Genomic DNA, 22370 nt, shown 5'->3' with positions numbered 1-22370 from the left:
AGTGGGTATTCTGATGGGAATTAACCTGATCTCTAATGTCACTTTGGAAAAACTGGTTTCTTTAGGAGTGGATACAATAGTTAGCAGGTGAACCTTTTCCCTCTTTTCACACACTTTAGAATAGACAAAATAAGATGGACATTAAATCCTTTTGGCTTTGAGTAAAAAGGCGTTGAATTGAAGCAGACGGTCTGACTCTTAATCAGGAACAAACACTAATGAGATGCTGAATTTTGCATCTCCAACTATATAAAAAAGGTTTAATTGCAGAAACACATGAAGCTTCAATGAACCTCTGCTAATGGAAGTCTGGCTGGAGGCGCTGTCAACCACTTTGGTCCGGCTTTGATTCTCATGACATTTTACTCAGACCTTCATGTTCCCCTCAGGATGAACTGCAGAAAACTTTTCCATCAATACTAATTTAAACTGTACCAGCAGATGTACAGGAGGGTTTTAATGTTACTCTGTGACTTGATTTACAGTCATGACCTGTCGAGTTAAAGAGGAAAGCAGAACAACAGTATGAGCACTTCTCCCGTTTGCATGTTTGTCTTTGTTCCACCCCGGTTCTGTTTATACATAGCTAACGTTTTGTTTCACCTGCCTAGAAAAGGAAAATTTTGGAGGTGACAGCGTGAAAACAAATCTGTATCTTTATCTGAGCCCTCTGCTGCTCTTTTCCTTCCTGTGGTGGTCGTATAAGTTAAAAAATACAACATAAACAGGAGCTGAGTTTGAGTTTAAGACAAGTATGAAAATAGAAGAACAAAAAAAAGGAGGTGAGCGGAAAGAATAAAACAAGAGAAGCTGGAGAGGAGAAGAAGAAAAAGACACCAACATTATGTAACAGGACAACAAAGAAGCTCCTTGCTGACATTTTGTCTTATGAAAACATGACTAAGTCGACCCATTTCCTCTTTCAGCGCCTGGCAGTTTGGACTCTGCTGTTAGTAACAGAGAGGAGCTTTTAACGTCCTGAGACACAGATGAGGGTCAGAGGCTTTCCCCCCCCCCCACTGACTGTGAATATCACTGAGGCAGAGAGCGAGAAAGAGGCAGAGAGCGATGCCAAATGAAAGCAGCGAAACAACATTTTGTTCTCGTTTCTTTGCGTCATTTTCACATGTTCCGCTCCAGACTTTGGGAAATGTTTCCACGAGCTACAAAAGACAGATTGTTGCACTGAGTCAGCACAACACTGAACGGTACATTTGCTAATATCTCCTCCCTGGTTACACAAGCACAGTGAACAGATGAATAAAAAGACAGTCAGGTGAAACACCACGTGATGGGGAAGTCAAATAATGACTTAAGTGGAAATCACCTGTCTGTCTGATGTCAAAGGGCCTCTTATTAATAGACAGTGCCTTTGACAAGAAAGGGTTTTTTCTGTTGATCAGTGCCACAAACATAATAAATCTACTTGTATCCCATGTTGTAAAACAATAAAACACTTCACTTCCTATGGGAGAGGACAGTTTTTATAGGCCGTCCTAGAAACACGTCCTGAGTGTCTCCACTAATGCAGACTCTGACTTCTGCACTGTGTCAGCTTTTAAGGTGTGAGTGAAATGTTAAACAAGTCTTGCAGATGCTGCATCAAGATCAGCAGGCTCCTGTAGAGCATATTGAAACAGTGGAGTGGCGCCCTCTGCAGACCCAATCCAGAAGTGCTGAGCAGGAATGAGTTTTTTTTTTTTTTTTATTGCCCATTCATTCAGTCCTAAAACTCATTTTACATAAATTTCAATTTTGCTACAAACCAAGTGACGAATTATTAGTTTGTCTCCTTTAGTCAATATGAGAAAGAATTTGTGTAGCAGGAGAAAAGGCCCTGATCGCAGCTCCAGTGACATCAAAGATTCTTTTAACCATCTGGCTACAAACATATTCCTTTGGTCTTTTGCATCCTAAAAGAACATTTTTAACCGGTTTCTCAAGTTGCGCCTGTATTTTCTAATCCAGTTAAACCCTTTTTATGAAACACAAGAAAAATATTTAAGTCAAAACAAAAATTGGTATTGTCTATGCTTTTTGTGTAAGAACGTAGAAACTATGACACTGCAGCTACTGTGTATAACTTGTCATTTTTTAAAAGAGGATACAAATGTTTTTGGAAATTTGTGGACAGTGTTTCCATCCAACTTTTTTTTTTTTTTTTTTTTTAAATGCACATTTCAATTTGCAGTAGAAACGCTGGATCTAAAAAAAAAAAAAATCTAAATATCCCTAACAAGTTTTTACGCTTGTTACATTTACCAAAAAAAAAAAATACATTAAAGTGCAACGAAAACAGACTGAGTGAATAAATGCTGACGTGCCTAAAGCGGTGACTTATAGTGAAGAGCTGAAAGCATCAGCTGTGTGTGGAGCGATGAGGAGGCTGTGAACACATGAAACTAACAGAGATTGAAACATGATTTCCAATATGTTCTCCAAAGTTTGAGCTTTGACTGGAGTTCCTTTAATGATGTAACCTCTCTGTGCCCTCTTCTTCTGCTACGGTTTAATGGCAGCACCAAAAGAGCCCTGATCCGTCGAGGAACTGACTCCACCAGACCTCTGAAGAAGATGTGCAGTGGTATCTGCCACCAAAACGTAAGCAGCAGATCCTTTAAGTTCTTTATCCAGCACAGCCCACAGATGCTCAACTGGATTGAGATCTGGACCGTTTGGAGGCCACACCTTGAACTCGTCGTCGTGTTCCTCAAACTGTTCCTGAAGCATTTTAATTTGTGGCAGGGCGCACTCACACGGTTTCCATTAAACGGTGTTGTACATGTCAAAGTAACATCCACATGAACGGCAGGACCCAAGGTTTCCCAGCAGAACATCGCCCGAAGCATCACAGCTTTTCCTTCCTTCAGCCACAGTTAGACTCTGAGGACACAATGTTCACCTGCTGCCTGATATATCCCACCCACTGACCGGTGCAATGATAACAAGAGAATCAGTGTTTTTCACTTCACCTGTCAGTGGTCATAATGTTATGGCTGATCGGTGTATTCACCTAACAGAAGTGCTAACAAGTTAGTTTTTCACTTTGAAGGTGAAGTAAGCTAAGCTGGGCTAACAAGCTTCCACTAAAGAAGCTTTTAGTCCCTTTTGGTCACGAAAAGTATCACATGAACAAAACATGGCGCCGTAGTTTTATACATCCAGAGAACATTTTATTTATTCAGTTTTTAAAAACAAAACAAAAGCGCATTGTTTTTAAATGCAGTGATCTCAAGTCTTTGAGAGCTTCCTGTTCAGGTCTGAGAGCATCACGGGACAAGAGAGAGAGAGAGAGAGAGTCTAACAGTTGTAACCTTACAGAGAAACATAAAACTGTCTGTCTGATGCCCAGGAGCCGAGATGATTGACTACAGACCTCTGATAAAGAGACGGGCCGTTAGCTGAATCATTATTTTCATGTCACCTAACTTCATCTTTTCACAGTGAAACTTTATTTAACGCGCAGTGAAGGAGCAGTGACGGAAGTCTTACCCAACATCTCTGCAGGAGACAAGTGTAAACATGGAGGTATACAAAATACTTTTATAAATACAGCGTGGCGTTCATGGCGGCAAATATAAATACAGAGTTTCTTCTTGTCTTCGAGTGCTTTTCAACCGTTTGCAGAGCGGAAGCATCAGAGGCTTTCAAAACCGACAGGAACATGATGGAGGATGGTGATGCATGGCGTTTCCTGTCCTTGTTTTGGGTTTTTTTGGATTGGCTGGTTCGCTGAATGATGGGGGTGCACGAGAGAAATAATCCCTGGCTGTCTATCCTGCCTGTAACGCACCTCCAGGAACAGAGGTCTGATGGACAAATCATTCGGGAGACGAGGAGAGGAAGAAGTTGTGTTTTGGGTTTACAAGATGAGAAAGAAAGAAAGAGGAGTGGACTAGAAAGCAACAGCAACAGACGTTATCTCAAAGTTAAAGTCACTCCTTATAAGACGTGACGGGAACGTGTTGGATGATTAAAGGAAGGAACAACACACAGACGAAAAGACAGGAAAAGGAGTGAAGCAGGTGAGAGGAGAGGTCAGAAGAAGAGGACTTTGGATCAAAGGAGTCTGTCTAATCTCTTCGTCTCACAGCCCGGTGTCGTTGTACGTGGGCGTGGCCACCTTCAGGATGCTCTGTGCGTTCTCCTCCAGCAGAGGGCGCCACTTCACCTCTCCTGTCAGCAGCAGGTCCTCTCCGTTCAGAGCATCAACGTACTGCATCTGCACACAACAAAACATCCACATTCAGCGGCGCTGGACTCTTTTCAGAAGCTGGGGAAGCCAAACAGCACAAACATGTTTTAAAATATAGCCGAAATGTAGCAGCCACCTCACTGAACCGGCAGAAAATGACTATTATAAACATGAACCCCGATGTTCTGGACAGACACATTGCAGACACCTACAGAAAGGAACATTTAGGATCATAAAAGAGGCAAAAAAAACTACTCAGTTTGCATAAAGCAATTTAGAATTAATGCATGGTGGGAAATGTGGGCCGTTGGTACAATATTCTAACCTACATGTCAAACGAGAACTACTAATTATAGTGGATGGGCGGATTTTGACATGGGGCGGGGGGGGTCAGGGGAAATCAAACTGCAGGAGAACAGCGGTGAGAGAAATCAATGAAAATGATTAAATATAGATATAAAAATAGAACAGACGCTGAAAGTATCGCTGCAGACGGCGAGCCGGCGTTGTCTCGGCGTGAGAGGCGAGCCTGCACGGAGCCGGGTCCAGAAAAATGCACAGATTCAAAAGAGAGCTATCTGCTGCGAGACGTGACAGTATATCCACACACTTGTGGATGGGAATGATTGAAATATAGGACCGTCTGCGGGGATCCAGCGATTCATGACTTTAAAGGAATATGGAAAAGGGGGGTGAGGGTGGGGGGGGCCACTTTAAGTCTACTACATTCGATGCTTCAGCCGCAACATCTTCCAGAAACTGCTGCAGAGGAGGTCAAAGGTCAGAGCGACTGTTCTAACATTCATCCCGTTTTTAGGTCAATACTTCCTACTCTTACCGTCTCGTTGATCAGACAGCTTCTGACTTTCAATCACGATGTGTTAAAAGGTCAAACAGGAGCATATGGGAGAAGGCCTGAGAGAGAAGAAGTGGGTCTGATAACATGTTGTTGAACCCCATCACTACCATTACACATCGAAAGCACTGTGAATAACACGGTGAGATAATCTGAGCATCATGCTCTGTACCCTGTATAACATCTGGCCTGTTCTTTACACACTCTGAATAAATTAAATGCTGGAGGTGAGTTCAATGTGATGATAAAAAAAAAAATAACTGTTGTTTTTCCCTTCAACTCGGTGAATAATTGTGACAGTGTGGGTGTAGGCGGGTATTACTCATGTTGTTGGGACATGAATCGGTCACATTTTAGGGACTCGCCTAAATTCAAATCCCTATATAACGTAAATTTTAGGGTGAATAATTGTTTTAAATTTAGAGTGCAGCTCCAGGGAATTAATGCAAATCAATGTAATGTCCTACTAAAGTGATGGAAACACGACTGTGTGCGTTTAACCTCCTCAGCAACAGCAGGTTTCTGTGTTACACTTGAACTCCTGGCTGGTCGAGGTGGACGCTGCTTCCACGACCTTTAACACAGCTGCGTCTTTCCGTTTCTGCGTGTCGGTCGGTTCGTGCAGCTTCTGAGCCGATCAGAGAGAGAGCAGCGAGCGAAGAAAAGACGCAGCAGTAGGCGGACGTGTTCGGGCGACGAGTGACATCAATTTAAAATGTAAAAAAAAAAAAAAAAAAAAGGGGGAGCAGAGAGGGCTGACGCACAGTTTACGCTCTGATTCTGTTTACGTCTCAGGATGAAAGGAAGTGAAGTTAAAAGGAAGAGACGGGGGTCCTGGACCACATGGCCCCCGGTAGCAGATGGATGTTTGCAGGTGTTTCTGAAAGCAGGAGAGTGTTTTCAATCTCACACAGGGAAAGAAAATATACAGAGGAGAGAGAAAGGAGGAGGTGAGGAGGTTAGTGGGTAAGGTAAAGTGCTCAGTGGGGGCGGGTGAGGCGGAAATGGGCAGAACGGGAGTGTCGGGTTGCAGCGCCGATACTGACAGCTAACATGTGGTCCACTACTGACCAGGACTGGACTTCATCACGTGCTTTCCTAAAGTAAAAGTATCAGAAACACATACAAGTTAAAGTGCTACTTAATTAAAAGTACATTAGTATTTTAAGCTAAATGTACTTCAAGCGTCGTATGTAAAAGTATTTGTTGTGTTTATTTGTGACTTTATTAGATTGTTAATACAGATGCATCAGTGTTGGAGCAGCATTTTACTGTTGTTCTTTAGATCCAGTTACCTGGTTTTAACTACTTTACATACAGTCGGCTAGTTTAATTTGCTCTTTTAAATCACTGGCTCAAAGTCTGTTTTTAAGTTGTGACTCCAGGTTTCCTTTTATCTACAGTTTTATCTTACAGAAGAAGAAGATAAAACTTCTCTTGTACAGATTTTGCCTTTGATTGTGCAAATCTAGCTCACCCAAACCTGATCTGCTCTTCTTCCAGAGACAGCAGAGGAAATAAGGGGCTAGGATTTTGGCAAAAGCAAAGTAAAACAGCAGGAACATGAATATTTTTGAAGAAAACTGATCGCATGTATTTGTAATGCAGGAGGACTTTTACACACATGAATAAAGACTGCAAAAATACATTAAGAGGTGACTACACAGCGGAATATGTAAACAAACACACCCACCTGTTTGCGAACGTACTCCACCATGAGTTCTAGCTGTTTGGGGTCTTCACACTGACAATTGAACAGGTTCCTCCACAGAGCTGCAGCCAGCACACAGTCATCAGACAGGATTCCCTACAAACACACAGTTACTGCGTTAATGATCCTGCATCATTACAGCACACACACGCTCATTCTGTACAACCACAGACATTAAGGTTTTATTTTTTTATATATATTCGGCTCGAAGTTCAGCTCGTTCTGCGAGGTCTGACTGCAGAAATGGGAAACAAACAAAAGTTTCCACATCCACAGGAAACTTTTCAGGAGTCTGTTCTTCAGCAGCCACATTTCTATTGTACTTTACATTAAGTCTGATGTGGGAACAGATGCTTACGTGGCTCTACTTCACTCTGTTTGATTGCTCATTAATTGAATGTGAATGCCCTCAGTGTAACTAGAGTTGCACATGTCCATATTAAAGCTGGTAAAACAGGGATGCAGCACCGATGTGATCAGCACCACTGGAAACAGCTTGGTGATGGCTGCTGCTTAACAGGAAATATATATACGAGCTGTGTATTAAATCATTGTTAGATTATTTTATACAAAAACGTCCGAGAACAACTACATCATGAATCTGGCTGCATTAAAAGTGAACACTGACATGGAGTCACATCCACGATATTCAAACATATTCCCTCAGTTTTAAAGACAAGAAAATGGTTTTTATCTGAATCCAAGCACATGACATTTCAGACACATTCTTCAAAATGTTTCGCAAAACCAAAACTCAAGCGTGAACAAAAGCATCATCTCTCACCTCGTCATATCCAAAAATTGCCGCGTAAAACGTCTCCGTCATCGCTTTCATCCCTTCCTTTCTATGGATGGCATCGATCTACATCATAAAGAAAGAGAAACTCAAAGTGAGGAGCAGCAGAAATAACAATGCTTTAGCAGGTGTAATGTCACCTTGTTCGCCATCTTAGTTTGGCGTGATAACATTTACTAATTAGTAGAAAACACAAAGTACAGCTGAGGCTGGATGACATGAATTATTTGGGTATAAAGCAAAGTATCACAACGCTGACCTGATGATGGCGCTACAAGAAAAGTCATTAACGGCTGTCGAGACGGTTCACTCAAAACCAAAAATGTCAAGCTCGTGGTGGCAAGAGAGGAAAAGTCAAAGTTGTCCCGATCCATCGTCTGGAAACTACAAACGTTTGAATTCAATTTTGGGAAAATACTACTCGTACTGAGGCTGAGGCTCAGGACGTGGGCAGGTCATTGTATAGCTGTTCACCAGAGGCCCCACGATTCAAATACTTATCTCACGATACGAGATTTTTTAATTTATGGCAATTTGTCGTTTCCCCCAACTTTAAATTGTGTCCCCAAAGGAAAACTCTTTTTCTAGTGGACTGAAAAAGCTATTGATTTTGTTATTATAGTACCAACAATTCATATAATAAAAGATCAATACTTGACATCTGTGTTTTTCCTCCACCCCTAGTTGTTAGAGATATTCCTCTTGAGAGGAGGGACTGAGGGACAGACAACAACATCCAGAGGGGAGAGGTTAAAAAGGTACAGCGGGGTGCAAACAATACAGTGTTGCAGACACAAGAAAATAAATAAGAGAACAGCAGCTTAGAGCCGCGCTGGATTGATCAGGGCCTTAGTTTAAAACGGTTATAGAGAAGCACAGCTGCATGTGTCCCTTAGAAAAATACATTTCTCCAGTTTTAGGGGTTTTGTACTTCATTCCAGTCATTGGACATGGTAAATTTTAACCAAACTATTTCCCTTTGGATTTTTTAGTTATATATAATTAGAGGGTCTTGCATTATATCCAGATAGCGAGCCAATGAAGTATTCGTCTGGTATGCAGGGACGGCCAGCCTATGGAGGATTACAGATTGCAGTGATGGGTTTTGGAAGGGGCCTGATGGTAGAGTGATACCAGAGCACCCTTACATGTAATTTTGCAATTTTTGCATTTAAAATTACTGTCCCCCCCCGTCTGTTACGGGGTGGAACTGAGACGCAGCATGCGGTGGTGAAAAGAGGGGACAGCGAAGACATTGTAGAGTTTGGTTGTTGCGGTAATTAGGAACATGGAGAAAATGACCAGTGTTTTTACTGCTCCTTACCACAATTAGCATGAAACCTAAGAGCGACTCCAATCACTGGTCCTGGTCGTGTGTAAAAATACATTAGGAACATTGTGTGTAGGCTGTGTTTGGTTTACCAACGTGGAAAAGGTTACTACATCTACATCTTCATAGTTCAGCCTTTGAGGACGCAAAACAAGCAAACTTTTGAGTTTAGAGCCCTCAACATACATTCACAATTGTTTTATTATTACTGTTTTATATCCTCTCTCTTTCTTTACTTTTTTCCTTTTGTCTTTCTTTGCAATTATTTAAATCCCAATCTTTTTACTATTTATCTTCTTATTTCTGACTTCTTGTTTGGTGTTAGTGTTTTGACTGTTCATCGTATTGTATTCCACTTGTTGACACAGATCCATAGTGGCCTAGATAAAGAGAGAGCGAGTTAAGTTTTGTTGATCATGATTTTTAAATTCGTAGTCACGTGTGTAGGCGTGTGCCAGCACATAGAGATATACACAAGTGTATGTACACATGCTGACAAAAGTTCACATATGCAGCTGTGAAAACACACACACACACACACACACACACACACACACACACACCTCCACCCCCCCGCTCCGTGCTCCGCCCAATGCATGCATGCACACACACCAAGAGTGACCTCACAAACCACACTGTAATTTCTCATCTCTGACCTCTTTCTGTCACACACAAAGCAAAACGAGCAAAACTAAAGACCTCATACATGTAAAAGCTGCTGAACCTTGGCTCCAGTTCAACCATCCTGCTGGGTTAACATCATGGGTAATATAGGTTTGACTTTTTTAGTGCATAGCTGATTTTATAAATAATGTAAGTGGACTTGGGTTATGTGTTGTTTTTTTTTTTTTTTATACAAGCAGAGAGAAAATATGACTTTTCGAATTGAATGAATTTACCCCAAACTCCAGTTTCATCATTTCAACGGCCAACTATAATTTAAAAGTAACACTACTGCTGCGTCTGAGGCGTGGACTCGAGTCACGTGACTGGAGTCTGACACAAGTCATCATTAATCTGATGATTTTAGTCTTGACAGAAATCAGAAAAAGACAGCAATGACTCGTGACGCCACCTGAACTTTTACCTTTCATGTTTTCTTCCCAAACACAAAGTCGGATGTCGTTTGAATCAATTTGCCAGCAGCGGTGGCACATCAGGAGGAGAAAGGTGCACATCGGCAGCACATTACAACATTCAAGTAACGCTGGCCGCACACTGGAGGGTAACTGGGCAGATTTTGGGGTACGATTCGGAGGGGGCGTTCCTGAGCAGAGGATGTTCGGAACAGATTATGGTAGCGTGAGGGGTTAACAGACAACTGGATCAGAGGCTCCCCAATTTCCAGCCTCCGATCAGAAACCCACAACGCCAATGAGACGGAACTGAGTGGGAAGCCTCACCAGCGTCTTGTCTTTTTGCTCGCGATAGAAAAATGTATAAACCTGCCGATTCCCTCTTCTCAGGCTCGAGTTCATCCACAGTTAGATTCTCTTCTTTTGTTTTCCTGTGCAAAACATGGCACACACACACAAGGTCAACCAGCTGAAGTCTGAAGTCGCGTTTGATCACGCGAGTTTCTGTGAGATCCCAAGTCCCCAGAACCGCCACTCTGAGCCGTTTACTGTAAAACGCCAAATGTATGGCCGTGCATCTGGACTGAACCGCCAAGTGTGCATTCTTAAGGTTAAAATATTTAAAATCAGTTCATGTCTGTGGTATCCCATGTTTTTTAAATTGGTTGATATTTAAAAATCCTTTACTGTGCACCAGAAATGAGCAGACTCATCATTTAAGACTTGGACTATTGCATGGTATTGAAACCTCCTGGCCTTGACTCAACGTACTGGACTGATCAATGAAGGCGACTTTGGACAGAAGGAGAGCTTCAACGTGTTTGCTCTTTCCCCTGAGAATAAATAAAACGACCCCAGATACACCGCTATCTGCATATATGTCAGCAAATGGATTCATAATGAAGTTCCAGCACATACAAGTTCTTCAGACTGCACATTTTATGTATTTTGACCCTTATTTTTCTTTAAATAAGCTGTAAAATATCCTGCCTCAGTACAATTATCTTTGTTGCGACTCTTAATGAAGTCAAACACAAACACAGTGTGTGTGTTTTCCCCCCATGAACTTTTGAGAGTTAATTCCAGTATATTCTGAGCATGAGAAAGTCTTTCAGAAAGCTTCATGCGAGCACAGCCAAGATTTAAGTCTGTGATGTCAATGAGCGACACTTCCTGGAGCTGCTCCACTGACAAAGAATAGAGGAACAACTCTGTGGACACGGCGACCGCAGCCAGGCTCACTCTCCGGGGATTTGGCTACACTTTCTGGTTTGAGAACTGTTGGCACAATTATGCTGATGTAAAACTTTAAATAAACAAAACCTGCATCCTATGTAGCATGCAATGGCACGAATAAACCTTAATGAACTGTTGCATCAGCCCGAAGCGGAAATGTTTCTGAAATAATGAATAATTATTATATATAATATGTGTATTTAAGAGAATGACATTTAGTTGTTGTCAGGCACCAGTTTGGCAGCTGAGCGTTTTATATTTGTTATATCTGTTTAGGGCTACAGTACTACGGCTGCAGTCACACATGCACTTAAGACAACTGTAATCCTCTAATTAATACAATAAAACATCTGTTAAACGTGATTGTGTTTTTTTTTCAGCTGATTATTTTCATTCTAGAGCAGGAAAATAATCTGCAACTATTTTCATAATCAATTAAAATTGAAAATCACTTTTTAATCGCAAAAAAACAAACAAACAATCTGTGATCCCTGCTTCTAAATTGTTAAATTGTTTTGTGTCACTGTAAACTGAATCTCTTTGGTCCTGAACTGTTAGTCGGACAAAACAAGACTTTTAAAGACTTCACCCTGACCATTTTTCACCGTTTCCTGATTCAAACAAACCGTTCAATCAATGAATTGAGAATGATCTCAGCAGAATAATCGATAACCATAATTAACGTTAGTTGCAGCTATAGTTCAGTCAATTTGAAAGCTTAAAAGGGATTTTAATAGCTCAGCAAAACTGAAAAATCAGATGTTCCAGACTCTAAATGGACCGAACGAGAAAACTTATTCACTTTGTGCATCAATGATTGTGATTATCTAAGCAGCACACTTTCGTTTTGCATAATCAGGGCAGGTTTTTGTGTTTCAGTTCCAATGAGACTAGAGCTCCAACAATGAATCAATTAGTTGTTAAGCTGTTAAGAAAGAGAAATCCTCTGATTCCAGATTCTTTAATATGATTTTTTGCCCTCCTCTATGACTGTAAACTGAATACCTTTGGGTTGTGGACAAAACGAGACATTTGAGGACGTAATCTTTAAGGATGCACCGATCTAATACTCAAATCTGACATCGGCCCGATAATGAATCAAAAACTGGATCAGGTAACGTCACAAGGGGGGCGATCTATTCAGTTTTCATGTGACATGCGCAGCAGGGGGCAGAACAACAGACCAAGATAGCGGCTCACGCCGGACTCCCTCGTGGAGACACCGCAAAAGCCCTTAAATTTTATTTGGATCACCTCTCAACTCACGAAAAGCATAGATATGGACACAAACTATATACATATACATCCATATACAGCACCCGCTGCCATATTTCCACCGTTAAAAACCGCCAGTTCCCTGCCAGCGCTCGACTGTGGTGATGTTTACGTTTAATTTGTGGGGAATCCCTCACCTGACACAGCTCAGGCTCGTCTTCTGCTATATTAATGCATCCGAAAGCACAACAACCATCCAGCATTGTGGCAACGCAGAAGTAACAGTGTATCACTTGCTTCCTGGTTGGCGGGCAGCGGAAAATAACGTCTTTTTTGCCCTCCAAGTGAGCGTTTTCCTCGGAATGTATAAATTCAATTCGATTACGCCCACGTTACGATGCAGCAGCAGTGTGTCGGTAGAGACAAACACAATGTCAGAAGAGCTAACACAGCAACAGGAAGCCAAATACGAGGGCTCAGCTATTTGGAGGTATTTCACACCTGCTACACCAACAAGTTCCACGGCTACATGCAACATCTGCAAAGCCAATTTTTCGAGTTTAGCACTGCTAAATATAACACAACCAACTTTATTAAGCTTCATGCTACAGAACACAATTCCCAGTCTCTTCATCACAATGAGGAAGACACTGTATTCATTTTAGATCAGATTGGACTTCTTGGAAACACTGATGTTTCACCATTTTCTGACATTTTATAGAACAAACAACTAATCGCTTAATAGAAATAAATAGTTGAATGATTATTCTGCTTTGAAATAAGTGGTGCAGCCTTACATGAGCCCATATATGATGATGGAGAGGGGGTGTTTATTTATAGCAGAGTCTCCCCTACAGCTGCAGTTAGCCTGGAGATCATTGACAGACAGCTCTTTGCTGTTTGTTTGTTTGTTTATTTAAACCCAGTTTAGACATTTTGGGCGATGCAAACGGACCAAACTGCTGATCTGCCATAAAATATTCACTTTTATTTGACAAAATATGCTAATAGAAGCAATCAATGAACAGAAAAAGACAATTCAATCGTTATTATTTGTATAATAATGAGTTCATTCACCGCGTCCCTGCCCAGCACTGACTGCGACGCTGCTGACCACGTTGTGTCTGTGGACAGCGTGGGTCACACTTTCCACCAGCGAGTGGAAATTATTGTCACAAGATACCGCTGGTTTACAGACATCAGGTTCAGCGTGCTACGTTAGGCACGTGTGTTTTCCCGGGCATCGGGCTGTACGCGTCGCGTAATGCGTGTGTTTACGGTGGAAAGGCTGTTACTGGTTGGCTTCATCCTGCTGAGTGACCTGAAGCTGCACATGTAAACACACACACAGAGAACTTACCCCCATGATTTTGCTCCTCTGCTCTACATCCTCCCACATGGAGTGGACAATGTAGCGGCACATGTACTTTCCTTCTCTGCCCTCCTGACGCATCCGCACCAAACACATCCTAACCGAGGGGAGAACGGAATAAGACGAGGAACAAAACTGGGACAGAGAGTTCGGATTGAAGGAGGAGGAAAATACGTGTGTGTAAACTCACCACACATGCAGCTGCGCTACCAAGAACCAAGAGTTGAGTGTGTCGGGGAGGCAGCACTCTGAAACAAACACACACACCAGATTCTCATCAATTCTTGCACAGGAGACATTTAAAGTCTGTTTCACAGCTTAGAGTCAAGACAAAAAAATGCATCTGCAACTATTGTTAATGCCAAACATTTCCATGTTACAGTTTCTCGCAGGTGAGGATTTGCAGTTTTTATTTGCCCACTATTTATGTTAAACTGAATATCTGTTGGTCAAATAAACCAAGCAAATCGAGTGAACCTCATTGGGCTGTGGGACATTATAATATGCTGATGTTTTACAAACGATTATATCGATACGAGGGGTGCACGATATATATAAAAGGCAGATCGTGGAGTCTTTTTAATCGTCCACGATCTGCCTTTTCAGACAGATCGTTAGTATCGTGCTACAGTGCACAACCGGTTTAGTCGTGCTCATACACACAGTTGACAGCTGCTCTGTCCGCTGTCTACAAGGGCATCACTGTTGGCCGTCATAAAATTAAGGTCGCTGAAGAACAGAAAGTGTTACGTGCTGCTAAAGTAACCGGGGCTAACTTGCTTCTACTATATAGTAAGCTCAGGGGTTAGCCTAGGGGTTATAGCTGACTCAGCCCGGACCGGGAGCTCGGAGCACCAGGGGAGTGTTTAACGTTACACCTCTACTTAGGCACTGGAGATTAACGCACATTCAGCGTTATTGACTACTGTAAACGCCAATCAGTATCAACAAGTGCAGAAGCAAACAGCACATTCATGAGAAATCAAATCAATAAATGTGTATTAAAATCTTTAACAATGTTATTTGTTGTTTGAATTAATCATTAGGCTACATTGTATACGATCAATAAAGTGTTAATTTTCTCTTTTAAACCAATAACTTGCAAAATGGTCTTAAAAAGCAACATGAAAACGAATCGTGATCCTGCCTAAAATAAATCGTGATAGGATATTTTTGCCATATTGCCCACCCCTAATCCATATAAATTAGTTGAAAAATAATTGGCAGACTAAATGACAATGAACCCCATCGTTAGCTGCAGCCCTTCAGCATTGTGTCCAATCAAAGCACCTTTATTTTGAGCAGCTGTTACAGAAGAAAAACAGCATTTTAAATGAGCCTGTGCACCAGTGACGGGTCATTTTTACCAACATGGGATTTCAGATTGAGGAGGTGAAGAAACAGCAGATATCTCTGAACCATCAGCCTTAGTAGCAGGTTTAAAACTCAGTAGGATAACAGGCTCCAAGTCTGTGTGTGTGTGTGTGTGAGTGAGTGAGTGAGTGAGTGAGTGAGTGAGTGAGTGAGTGAGTGAGTGAGTGAGTGAGTGAGTGAGTGAGTGAGTAATATTAGTGAGCAAGTGCGCGTTTGTGTCTGTGTGCCAGGCAGTTAAGATTCAAATAAATGTGTCAGGCAGGTGATGACGGCGTCCCTGAACGCCCATCAACTGCATTTGGACCAGGACGACTACCAACGCCTAAATGCGTTTAGATCAGGACTACTACTGAAGAGTGTGTGTGTCATTTTAATCATTTATTTTCCAGCTCACTATTTATTTACAGTGTATTTCCTCTCCTGCATTTCAAACATGCATGCTCACAACATTCATCTAATTTAAAAGATGTCCTCATAAACGGGACGTAAATCGACGGCGCTCGGCTTCGCTTACATCCGTCTTCCTCCAGATCATTACGGGACCTGATCCACTTTAAGAAAACATGGCTGTTAATTTACACGTTTTGTACACGTTTAGTTGTATTCCATTTTTAAGTCTACCTTTGTTATGATATTTACTTGCTTTGTTTTGGTGATGTATCTGACTTGGCTGGGATTAATGAGGTCATCAATCTTTCTGTTTGTCGATTTGAGTTGTAGATGAACAGGCCTTCATACTGTTTAGTTTAGCTCTCTACACTTACTTTCAAAGAAGTCGTCGTAATTGATTCTCTCTACACAGCATGTGTACATGCGCAAAGCAGCAATCTTGATTTTCTGTGAAGACAAAAGGAAGGAAATCATTACAATCTTACACACACACACACACATATATATAAAAAACTATATTATTTGAACAGTTACATTTTTGGCTCCATTTCCAAGTTATTGGATATATACAGAAGGTAGCCATGCAATATCAAAACATTTCACTTTACAGAAAAACCCTTTTTCCCCAAGCTTCAATTTTTCGCACAAAGACATTTAAGACCGCATTAAAAAAAAAATTATTAACAAACTATTTATCATAATCATATTATGGCTGGGGCGGTTCATCGACATAATCGATAATGTAAATACATCGAGCAGCATTATGTGCGTCAAAGAGTAGCTGCATCCGGTGTTGGCAGGGATTCCCCTGGACAAGCTCCAGCTACAAGACCTCGCGCCTTCGACCGGTTTTAACATGTTGGCTATTTGGCCTGAATATTGTTGATTATTATTTTTTGATTGTTGTTGTTACTATTGTTATTAAAAACATGGAAAAAACACATAATTGAATTTCAAACAACATATTAATTACTTTCCCAGGTAAAAAGCCATGTGAAAAGTAATTATATTTAACTAATAAGTGAATGTTCCTCCAAGAAACTGTGTGTGAAGCCAGATACGGTTTTCTTGGATGGGGCACTTAATAAGATTTTGAGCATCAAACACTTAATTTCCTGCATTCTGGTGAAAATGTCTGCTCAAATTTCTGCCTTTTCTGCACCACTGTATGGTGGAAATGTCTTATTATACAAAGGGAAACACAAAATTCAGGTGGCAATTGACAATTCAAAATATATAAATGATGTAGTGAGGCGCTCAGGCATTCTTTATTGCTTTTAATTTTCCTCCTGTTGATCACACCGTTTCCCACAGAATAACGTAGCTCTCCTTATTAGCTAGGCTCCTTACATGCTTGCTAATAACTTTTTTTAATTTGGGTCTCTGACATTGACAGCGTTGTGTTGGACAGACTTGTGCAGCTGTGTTCATGAGGGGGAGAGAGAGAGACAGACTGTGCGAGCGAGCGGGATGTGCTGCGCTCTGCAATGAAATACGAGTTTAAATAGGCCTAGTAAAAAAAAAAAAACAACGAAAATCTATATGTGGACGTCAGTGTCGTGGCCGGCCGCCACAAATAAATGAACGTATGAGAAACACCGGATCAACTTATTTAATTTCATCCCTGCTGAGTCAACACACATGATTAAGTCTTGCCTCCTCTTTTGTGTCTTTTGAGGATTTGCTACTGTTGTCATTACTCTAATGTGCTTCATCAGGATGACTGAATAAAATATTGATTAATTGTTTAGACATGTTTTTGATATTTATTTTTGGATAAATTGATATGTTAATAAAGTAATAGGCAATAGGCTTTAGAATACACAAAAATCAGTTGTTAGAATAATCGATTTGAAAAATAATCATTATGTAGAGCCATAAATCATATTTATACTACGTGTGTGTGCTCATTCTGCCTCTGTGCAATTATGATGTGAAACCAGTGGAGGACTGTGGAAGTGAAGACCCTGGTATTGTCAAAGCGTTTTAAACACTGATCACTCTCATTTCTTGTAAAACAAGTTGCTGAAGCGGCCGCACATCAACCTGCTGGTGGCCGCTGGTGGCCACCACTGTGCGTGTCGATCTATTTTTAGGGGCAAGAGACTAAACTGGTCGCACTGTGGAGCCCTGTTAGTGTTTGTGTTTATATACTTCTCCAGGACAGTCTTGTTTCTATCCATTTACACAAGGCAAAGAAATGGAAAACAAGGTTTACACATTTAGCCTCTTATTTTTTACCATTTTTTGCTTTTTAAATATTTTTTCCAGGATGTCAGGGTATTCTGTGCTTCTTTGATTGCATCCATAATGCTGGTAGTTGCAGCATCTTAGTTGGCTGCCACAAACACGGTGCACAAACCGAACTGTAACAACTTTTTGGAGAAAACAAGGCGGCAACACAACCCCTCTGAGAAAACAGGACATGAGGTCAGAGATGTGTAACTGCTCATGCCAAACGTTGCCAAGCCGGCGTGCAGCCCAACACTTCGCTAGATGACACAACAGCACACATTCCTCTGCACATACGCCACCTCTTTCACCCTCCACATAACCAACCCTTGCTGTGGCTGTTCAAGTTTAAGCTTTACTGACGTGTGCAGTCTTGAAAAACCAAAAAAGGTGTGATACAGAGGATATAACAGACACATCTCTAAAAAGCATTAACTTTTACTTTTGAGTTTTGGACTTTTACATAACCCACATCGCTCTGTTCAAACACACCAGACCCCTTTGACAAAAACAGTGATTCTACCTCTCTGGTCGACCGCTGCCTCGATTGGATAGTTTGTGTTATTGTCAGACTTTTAACCCTTTTAAAACACTAACGTCACACAATAACAAACAAACGCCAGAGTCACCGAATAAGACAAAGACACTAACCGATCGAGGCGGCGGTGAACCAGCAAACCCCTGTGTCCGGCGAAGTAAAATGACTGTTTTTGTCAAGGGAGTCTGGTGGATTTAAACAGAGCGAAAGAGCTGCTGTTTCTGCTTAAACAAAAAGGATCCATCTCTATGTTTCCCATAATGTTACCAGACACTTATATCAACAAATACCAAAGTTACCCTTTAACATGACAAACACTTAAAGCTGCAGTGCTCTGATATTTATCTTTTAATAACTGACAGGGATTATTAAACCTCCCCCCCCCCCACTGCTTCTTGTTTCAATGCCTCCCTACCTGCAAGGTGTTGCTGACGTGTTTTTACTCAACCGACAGGTTGAATCAGGATGAAGGTGCAGCAGTTATTATATGTAAATATTTTTACACCACACTCAGGACATTACAGTCCCTTAGGCAGCGAATGCAGCTGACTTTCATTGATGTTACTTCTTGACTAAAAGTAACCTTTTTGTGCACATTGTTGTTTTTTTTTAACGATGCTGACACTTTAATCCGTCGTGCAAGAATGCAAATTCAAATCGAGTTAATCCAGTTCATCCCCAGCCCTCCCTCAATCCTTCCTATACCGACTTCCTAATTATTACGGATGCACCGAATGTTCGGCATAATAAGTCAAAAGACCCAATAAATTTTACTGAACAACTACGTTGACGTGTCGGCAGTGTGGAAGCACTTTAAATCACCTCGTCCTTATTTTAAAACCTCGTTCCCTAGACCTCTGCATCTCCCCTCCACATCCCCCGTCCTTCATTCTTACCCTCCGTGTTAACCTCCCCCTTGCCACCGTTTCTCACCCATTTGTTGTACTTGAGAGGTCCAGTGAAGCCCATGGCCTCAATGAGCTTGGTGAAGGCCCCGACTTCCTCCTCTGTGTGCTGGGGCGTCTCCTTCACATTGTAGAGCTGACGGACGACAAACAGAAAAACAGTGAGGGGAGGACGAGAGAAGGAGGGAAAGATAAGGGACGGAAGAAAAGTACGAATAAAAGTTGTAATTCACTGTATAACCCTCATTAAATCCACAGCACATACAGTTTCAGTATGACGACACACACCTGGGGAACATGGCCTTTACTGGGCCAGTGCAGCTGTTGAGTAAATTAATTATAGTGACCTATTCTAAGCTGCGTGCCGTCTTCATGCTCTGACAGCTTTATTACTGCCTGGATGACCCCGGTTGGCCTTCATCAGGGCTCGCAGAGGTTTGGCTTCAAAAGGACTTTTTCTAGCTGACTTTTTGCCATTACATGTTTTCTATATTGAGCTCAAGGCTAATTGCTAAATCCACTGCTGTATTTGAGCGAGGTGTGTCACCATACGATTTGACTTTCCGTTTACATTTGCACACAGCACTGTTACACGGTGGACGAGTGAATACGACGTGATTTGATGCCACTGATTGCAAAATGGAGAGAGAAAAAAGCGAGGGACGAAGAACGTGTCCGTGTAGTATGTATGGGATCATCTCAAGCTAAAATAAAACAGCAGCTCTGTACAGCGTGCCTGCTGTAAAACAGAACCAGCCAACCTTAACAGCATGACGGCAACGCTTCAGCATCTGAACAGAAAGCATCCGCTGTACGGAGCGGACCCGAAACAAGGTAACAATAACGTTTACTGAAACCACGACTGCTGGTTGAGATGACGGCTAACAAAGCTAAGGCATAAATGTATAAACATGCGTTAGTTAACATTACAGTGACATGAGTTACACAGCTGATCCCGTAGTGCAGGACTTGAAACTCTGCAGTTTGTCATTTTTCTTTTTACTCTTGAATGTCTGTGAATGAAACGTTCCCTAATAATGACATCCCTCGAATGTGCACCTCCTCATGACCAAGTGGCATCGGGCTGAACAAGTTTGTTGTGAGTTTGGTGAATCCAGCTTGGAACCTCACAGATCAAGAGTGCTAATTCAGCTTTGAAGGTGATGAACTATGTAGGGGATTTTTATACGCAATCCCCCGATATCATGGGAAAGAAAAGAACTGGACAACTTAACACGAGCTCAAATAATAACTGTTTGCTTTGCCTTTGTAGACATCAGCAGCTTGTGTTTCCACTGTGTCCTCACAGCAGGGAATAACCACGCCAAGCCATGCTGCTCTGGTCCCATGACGGCCTCCTCCCTCGAGCGGAAGCTGTGTCTTGTTCTAGACTGATAGCTAATGTGTGGAGCCGGTGCCGGTGACTTGAGAGACGAGGCTGTTTTCACAAGTTTCTCTATGTTCAGCTCTTACTACTAACAACAAACACCTACCAAAATGGACGTGAACATGCTCAAATGTAACATTAGCTAGTGGCAGAGGCAACGAGACCAAAGAGGACGCTGACGGAGGAAGGTAAGAGGAGAGAGACAGAGAGAGAGACCAAGAAAGAGGCTGCCGGAGGTTGGCCAGAGCTTTGTGAGATAAAAGGCTGCAGGACAGACGGCGAGCTGGACTTCTTTCTGATGGACTGGTCAGTAATGTCGCTGCGTCTTGTGCTTTCGCACTTGCTTGATGTTTGGCTGTTGGCAAAGTTGGCGACTTGCAAGTTTCTGATCGTAAAGTAATCTTAACTTAGCATTTTATTTTATTATTTACAACAGCCCTGAATTATACTCTGAAACAGAAGCTGTGCCAAATCACACACAAAAAAATACATCTTACATAATGTCCTTCCACTGGGAGGGGAGCTGGTAAAGAAAAGACTGAACTTTACATCCAAACAACTGAAGAAATACGTCTGAATCATACTGATCAAATTTGGGCTACATTTACATTTGTACACTTTCTAAGATATGTTTGCACGGATGGACAGTAAACGTATTATTATTATTAACCCTACACCTGTGTTTTCCAGATCAGAGTCCCGTTACCTGTGCGGTCATGTGCAGAGTCCGACATGGTGTCAAACACGGAGAGGAGACTCTGGCCAGTTGGCAAGCTACCAAAGCTCTGGCAAGACAGGCTTCCTGATCCAACACCTGGATGGAGACAGAAGGAGAGACAGAGATTAGGCACTGAGGGAATGAGACATAATAAACTGTTGACATTCACAAAACCAAGAAGCTAATCCTTGTGGCTCTGAAGTTGAGTTTCACATCTTTCAATATCGATAATTATTACGATAAGTATAAGATCATTATTTCTATCGAGTTTAAAGGCTGATTTTTGAGTGAAAGTTGAAGAAACCTGATGGTTAATTGGGGTCTAAAGTTTTCTTTATGGTCAACACTTCATGCCAAACAGTGGATCACTTCACAAACCTGAGGTAGAACATTCAAAACTATTCTGATAAAATCTTTGTCAACAAATATGCACGAGTAAAATTAAGTAAAAGTTTTTTTCAGTCCTTTTCCTCAACAAAATCAACATCTTAATAAAGTTAAATAAGTCCTAATTCGTGTATGATTCAAGTGAATAAAATTTATTTAATATTTATTGAACATCTGTTATATTGTTATTTAAAAAAATATACAGTGGGTACGGAAAGTATTCAGACCCCTTTAAATTTTTCACTCTTTGTTTCATTGCAGCCATTTTCCAAAAATCAAAAAAGTTCATTTTATTTCTCAGTAATGTACACTCAGCACCCCATCTTGACAGAAAAAAACAGAAATGTAGAAATTTTTGCAAATTTATTAAAAAAGAAAAACTGAAATATCACATGGTCATAAGTATTCAGACCCTTTGCTCAGTATTTAGTAGAAGCACCCTTTTGATCTAATACAGCCATGAGTCGTTTTGGGAAAGATGCAACAAGTTTTTCACATCTGGATTTGGGTATCCTCTGCCATTCCTCCTTGCAGATCCTCTCCAGTTCTGTCAGGTTGGATGGTAAACGTTGGTGGACAGCCATTTTCAGGTCTCTCCAGAGATGCTCAATTGGGTTTAAGTCAGGGCTCTGGCTGGGCCATTCAAGAACAG

At 41.5% G+C, this 22370-nt stretch overlaps 1 protein-coding gene across 1 annotated transcript in view; it reads right to left on the bottom strand.

Moving 5' to 3' along the window:
- Window positions 1–3151: 3151 nt before the first annotated feature.
- LOC123956847 (ubiquinol-cytochrome-c reductase complex assembly factor 1) overlaps window positions 3152–22370 on the bottom strand; it is a 23496-nt gene continuing 4277 nt past the window's right edge. Inside the window, exons 2-9 of the mRNA XM_046029326.1 lie at window positions 21320–21427; window positions 19255–19362; window positions 15926–15998; window positions 13978–14035; window positions 13776–13884; window positions 7547–7624; window positions 6745–6858; window positions 3152–4222 (exon numbers count right to left, since the gene is read on the bottom strand). Coding sequence (XP_045885282.1) covers window positions 4088–4222; window positions 6745–6858; window positions 7547–7624; window positions 13776–13884; window positions 13978–14035; window positions 15926–15998; window positions 19255–19362; window positions 21320–21427 — 783 coding nt within the window. The 3' untranslated portion in view covers window positions 3152–4087. The remainder of the gene's footprint in view (window positions 4223–6744; window positions 6859–7546; window positions 7625–13775; window positions 13885–13977; window positions 14036–15925; window positions 15999–19254; window positions 19363–21319; window positions 21428–22370) is intronic.

The sequence above is a fragment of the Micropterus dolomieu genome, linkage group LG18, assembly GCF_021292245.1.
Source record: "Micropterus dolomieu isolate WLL.071019.BEF.003 ecotype Adirondacks linkage group LG18, ASM2129224v1, whole genome shotgun sequence".
Lineage (NCBI taxonomy): Eukaryota > Metazoa > Chordata > Actinopteri > Centrarchiformes > Centrarchidae > Micropterus > Micropterus dolomieu.
Note: the sequence above shows the minus strand (reverse complement) of the source record. Positions and strands in the feature narration are given on the sequence as shown.